We start from the raw sequence: 5610 nt of genomic DNA, 5'->3' as shown, positions 1-5610 counted from the left end.
GGTAAAATTGAAGGAACGATACAAAAAACTCTGGTGTACCCTTCAGAACCGCACTCCACCTTAAATCTTCTAGTTGCTGTCAAAGCCGCGTGTTTGTCACTAAGTCTGTTTAGAGACAAACGGGATTTTTCCTAATTCAAGTTAAAAAACGAGAGCTTCTGGAATAACTAGTAGTAAATTACAACTATTATTCTATCGCAATTGGTGCATTTGATCTTTGCAGCGTTAACACTACTGACCAGATTGAGAGCGAATCAGAATCTTGTGAAAGCAAAACTACGGACCTTGTCCAGATCCTCCACGAGTATTAACCAGTTGAATACTTTCCTGCCATTTGTGCGTTGAAGTCCAAAACCGGCCAACTTCTGATCCTTTTAGCCGACATAATTGACCAAACATGCAACGCCTACTATTCATTCCTACGTTCGTGCCTACAAATGAAATGCGCAAAGATTGATCTTCGCTATTCCTGTCCAGTCTTCATCTGCAAGCTTAATTATTTTCTAGTTGGTCCACCATGAAAATTTGATAAGATGTCAATATTACAGAAGTAGAATGTAAAGTCCCTTACAATCATCGGTAGCCTGCATAACAGTCCCTCCTGTTTCTAGTCCAGTATATTTCCAAATGATTGCACGTCAGTACGTTCAAATTAGAGAGAGAAAAGAGAACTAAAAAGGGAGACGTTCCAAACTGGTCAATGGAGTGAAAGACAGTGGAAAAAGATTAGCAGATATCATATTGGTGTCTACGCTTCATTTTGTGTTTATGTACATAGGTTTGAAGCAATCACACAAGCTTTCAGCCTTGCAACAACAAAAGAAAGCAACATACTTGCAGCATATTTCCCAGCTTTCCATGAAAAATTTTCTAACGATGCAGTTAGCTAAACAGACTAAAACAGACATTTGGTTTCAGCCTCTGCAAAAGCGAGGACTGACCTGCTTTCTTGGCTACATCACCAATCACGCGATCAATGTACAGAACATATAGTCCATTCCTACTTTCCAAGATTTCTAACGCTTTCCGAGCATGCAGAAGGGATGAAACCCAATCTTCAAAAAGTCCTGGAGGGTCATCATTCATTACCCAATCATAAGCACGAAGATGAAATTCTGTGACTGGTACTATTCATCAAGCTTGGACAGATAAGTAGTGATTTGAAATTATTGGAGGTTACATACCCATCTCTAGATCTTCCTTTTCTGACCAATTCAGTAAGTAATCTGAAACAAGAAACTGAATAAGCTGGATCCTGCAATGCAGTAGATACGACAAGGCTAATATGAGGATACCAAACGGTTATTAAGTCTACCAATAACTATCTTCAATCAGTGTAGTAAAGAGCATGTTCATAATGACAAAATGTAATACATGAATAAAACATCAATGCAGAAAGAACAGACAACTGCCTGCTGAAAACCTCTTAATTAGAGACAAGCTATTTCAGTGATAGAATGATGTGTTTATACGACATCCAGTACTGGACCAACACAGTGCAGTTCAATAGAGGAACTTCTGCTCCATTTTGTCATTTTCCTGACATGGTAAAATAATATTCTTTGTATAATGGAAAGTATTGAAACATGAAATTCTACAGAAAATATTTTAAGAGGGAAAACACATCTGTTGAAGTGATCATTTACTGTTCATGAATACAATGGCACTTACATCATGTACATACAGTTGTGCATATTTGGAAAGGCGTCATCAAATGGGTCCATGAAAAGCAAACTTTCTGCAGCTGTGCAAATCCCCTGAGAAACTGAGAGGATAATACGCTGCCCCACATAAGCCTCACTTCCAAGCTTACGGATTAAGTGTTGAACATAGAAGCAGGCGTTAGATTCAGTGTGTTGTGAATCTGAAATAAGAAAAAAACTTAGTTATTGCATAGATTGATTGAGTTGGGAATATCAGCAAACAATGAGATAAAAGAAAAGCATTTGAAATTTTCAGCCATCTGTTTGTACATGGCATTAGCTGTTTTTTCATAGTTATGCAAACAAATAGCAAAAAGAGTAATTTGTTTATGGGATGATTGAAACAATCTGATTCCCATGATTTGCTGAATCTCACACTGCTGCCTTGCCTATAAACTGTGCCTCTGAATTACTACGATACTAATTCAAATGGCACCAATTCTTCCATATTACCTCACAGTATTTAGGTAACTCTAGCTAAAATGCATTTTCTCAGTTCACCAAGCAACCAACAACTTGTCAAAATATATAGAACGTTTTAAGATGTTCAACGTAGAGTCCAAGCTAAAATGTGTGCCATTTTGTGTACCAACATATTTGAAGTTTGACAGATCAGCCATGTCTGTTGCCTACTGATTAAAGATATTATCTTAATCAAGAAATCTCCCACCATGAAGATTCATGAAGCATACCTAGTCAGCCTTCACTCGTAAGTTTCCTTCATCTTTGGTATTTGGCAACCATATACTTAAGATATAAATTTCCAAGATACATTGAGAATAGTCCTGAATCAGAAGCTCATCACCATAATTAGGAAAGTAATTATTACCAAATCAGCTATTAAAGACGAGAACATTAACTGTTTAGTTATGAACATTAAGCAAGGTTAAGGTAGCTTCATTTTCTTGACCACAAAGAACAGAAAATAAACCCAGCAAATAAAAGCAATTATGGTTGCAAAAGATGTAATCAAGCGAATGATTTGATGTGTTTGACAAGCCCCACACATACACACACATATATAGTCTCATCTAGTTGCCTAACAAGCATATTTGATTGAGCAAATTTAAGATGCCCAGCCCTCTAAAGATGAACCACTTGCAGATTGATAAAATAGAAGGACAAACTGAACATCCTGAAGCAAGCATGTTAAAGATGAAGTAACATAGATAAGTATGACTGAGCTGTTACCATCTGCATGCGAGCCATTACACATCCTTCTCAGCAAACGCATGACTAAACCGCTGATAATGCCTTCAATAATTTCTCTGTTATCTCCCACTGGCAGCATAGCCTTTAGTGTCACTTCCACATGCAAAGAGGAAAATTATACACATAAAAACCATGAAAAATGACATCAAAAGAAAATAAAGCAGAAATAAGCAATGGTCTATCTATGACAAAAGGAGGTTAAAAGAGCATGATGTTTGATGCAACAATGTCACAAATTGAGGTTCTTTATTCATTAACTGGAGGAGACTACTGGCGTTGACATGCAGTTGGCTCCAATGAATGGGGACTTTTGATGATCCTCAAGGTCATGGACTCCATCTCACTCCCATTTACTATTCATTGTGAGACAATAGAAAAAAGGACATGCTCCTCCAAAATATTATCATACTATCTAAGATTCCCAAGAAGAACATTATCTAACAACCACTTCTGGTTTTTGGTTGATAGCAAATACTCTTAGAGTAAGATTTCAGTACAAGGACGAGACGTAATTCAATGTAATAGGACCAGGAAATCTGCCGTAAGCAAATTGGTTTACAGAGTTTAAACTAACTGACAAATAAAACAAACTACAATTCTATCAACTAACTCCATAAAAAAAAATTTCAAAATAGATGATTACTGAGAATGAAGTCCACAGCTTGGTGTGACCAATTTTTGAAAGCTTGGTCCTCCACCTGCAAAGAAGAAAAAAACAATAACAGAATTCAAATATGAATCTACAGCACAAAATGTAGCAAACCTTATAGTTGCTGCAAAACAGGCAGAAAAAACAACTCTACAGGCAACTATCACATGCACAGCAAGAGGTTGGAAAAATGCAATGTACATTAGTGGGAGAAATTGCGTCACAAAGCTCCACAAGAAAATCAACTGAAGAACTTAGTTGCTCAATTTCATTATCACTGTTAGTCCCTGCACCAGTGGAGGGAGAGTATCACTAGGTGTTTAAGTGAAACAATCCAACAAAAACAACACAAATAGTATTTTTACCAAGTTAAAGAATGAACCCTTGGAATCCCAACCAAACAATTTAAAGCATAAAAATTTCTAAGATCAACTTAATGACTGCTAAATAAACAGAAAGAAATTTGCATCTATCCATTTTGGCATAGTAACTTGAATGTCATTACTCAAAGGAAAACATGGCATTTGCATGTCATCCGTAGATGGAGTATACAGAAATCAAGACATCTATGTCTGTTTTACTTTCTTTCTTCGGCATCACTTTGGCAAATTAATCAGAAACTAAGTTATCGAAAAACATCTTCTTCATAAATCACTGTTTGAATTTCATTTTTCAATATATGATTCAGAAAATGGCCTATAAGTACCAACGCTTTTCCCGACTTTACTTTGACTAAAATAAATGGTCATTTTCATTACATAGCACCATTCTGCAAATAAAAGTAAAATCAAGGAAAACTTGCAGAAAATTTTCCTGACGCGCACGAATCATTTCCGTGCATCAGGAAGCACAGCAAACATGAAATATGCTTACCTGGAACATGTTGTTTGAAGCTGGCATCTCGTCTTCTCTTTCTTTCCTTTATCCTCACTGAGGGAAACACACAAACTACATAAATTACTCACAAACAAGAACAGCATTTTAAATTTGATACCAAAAGTTGAATAACAAAGATTTAATCCAAAGAAACAAACAGACCTTGTCTGAGAAATCTACGGCGCAGGACATCATTAAACCTCCTGTCCTCCAGTTGCTTATCGCTCAATATTCCCATATTATCATAGAAATAGCACTTGCAAGCCGCATTTTGAGGAAATAAATCATATTGCATTCCGTCTAAATATTTACAAAAAAAATAATAATTTCAGAAAAATAATAAACAAAATTGCATTTGAGTCATAAATTGACCGTCCATTAGAGAGAGTGAAAGAGAAGACTAGCCTTCAGCAAGTTTCAGGTCCTCCTGAAGTCTCAGAATTTCTCGTTTACGCTCTTTAGCCTGAAAATTTTCGGCAAAATCTCTAAGTTAGGGTTTATGATATTCAATTTTTAAATGAAGTCTGGAAATGCTTCGATTAAATATTACCTTGCGTTTCCATTTGAGTGAATCATGATCGTCCGATCGAGAATTTGGAGGTGGAGGATCGGCTGAAGATGAAACAGCACCAGCCCCATTATTAGTATTATGATTATTTGAACTATTATTTTTCTGAAGAAGAAGCTTTGATTTCAAAAGCGCCACTGCTATCGCCATTTTCAGCTTTTCAGAGCTCTCGCTCTTCTTCGAGTTCTCTGTCTCCATTTTTCCCCTCTCTTGCATTTTGAGCGGGAGCTAAGGGAATGACACTATATATATACATATACATACAAACATACTGTATATATATATATATATATATGTATAAGGCGATAATTTGAATAAATCCGATCTTTAAAGACCAATGATCGAATTGGACCGTTGAATTTTTAAAAACTGGATCGACTCAAATGTGAGTCATATATATACATACATATATATATATATATAAATTAACGATATTGTAAGCCTATAGTTAATTCTATAGAACATTCCTAAGATGGTTTATTAATTAGTAGCTTATGTCGTCTTGGATTCAATTGATCCATCAATTTGATTGTCATTAGTTACACATATGCATGTACTTCTTCTTTTCAATGATAAAATTGCAATGTTTACATTTTGCGATA

The 5610-nt window shown here is 35.8% G+C and overlaps 1 protein-coding gene across 3 annotated transcripts; it reads right to left on the bottom strand.

The window, feature by feature from the left end:
* Nucleotides 1–716: 716 nt before the first annotated feature.
* On the bottom strand, nt 717–5291 carry LOC113692335 (protein MULTIPOLAR SPINDLE 1-like). 3 transcript variants are annotated; one of them, XM_027210730.2, is made up of 10 exons: nt 4991–5291; nt 4846–4903; nt 4603–4740; nt 4438–4494; nt 3766–3851; nt 3559–3613; nt 2895–2984; nt 1672–1864; nt 1185–1255; nt 717–1067 (listed from the first exon to the last, which is right to left on the bottom strand). In XM_027210730.2, exons 1-10 carry the CDS (start codon nt 5222–5224, stop codon nt 883–885), a joined length of 1167 nt encoding a protein of 388 aa, XP_027066531.1. In that variant the 5' UTR covers nt 5225–5291; the 3' UTR covers nt 717–882. The 3 variants fall into 3 exon arrangements, with proteins under 3 accessions (XP_027066531.1, XP_027066530.1, XP_027066534.1); XM_027210729.2 differs by having other exon boundaries at nt 2895–3008; nt 4991–5290; XM_027210733.2 differs by having other exon boundaries at nt 867–1067; nt 1185–1226; nt 2895–3008.
* Between the last annotated feature and the right edge of the window lie 319 nt (nt 5292–5610).

Source organism: Coffea arabica, chromosome 6c (assembly GCF_036785885.1).
Source record: "Coffea arabica cultivar ET-39 chromosome 6c, Coffea Arabica ET-39 HiFi, whole genome shotgun sequence".
Classification (NCBI taxonomy): domain Eukaryota; kingdom Viridiplantae; phylum Streptophyta; class Magnoliopsida; order Gentianales; family Rubiaceae; genus Coffea; species Coffea arabica.
Note: the sequence above shows the minus strand (reverse complement) of the source record. Positions and strands in the feature narration are given on the sequence as shown.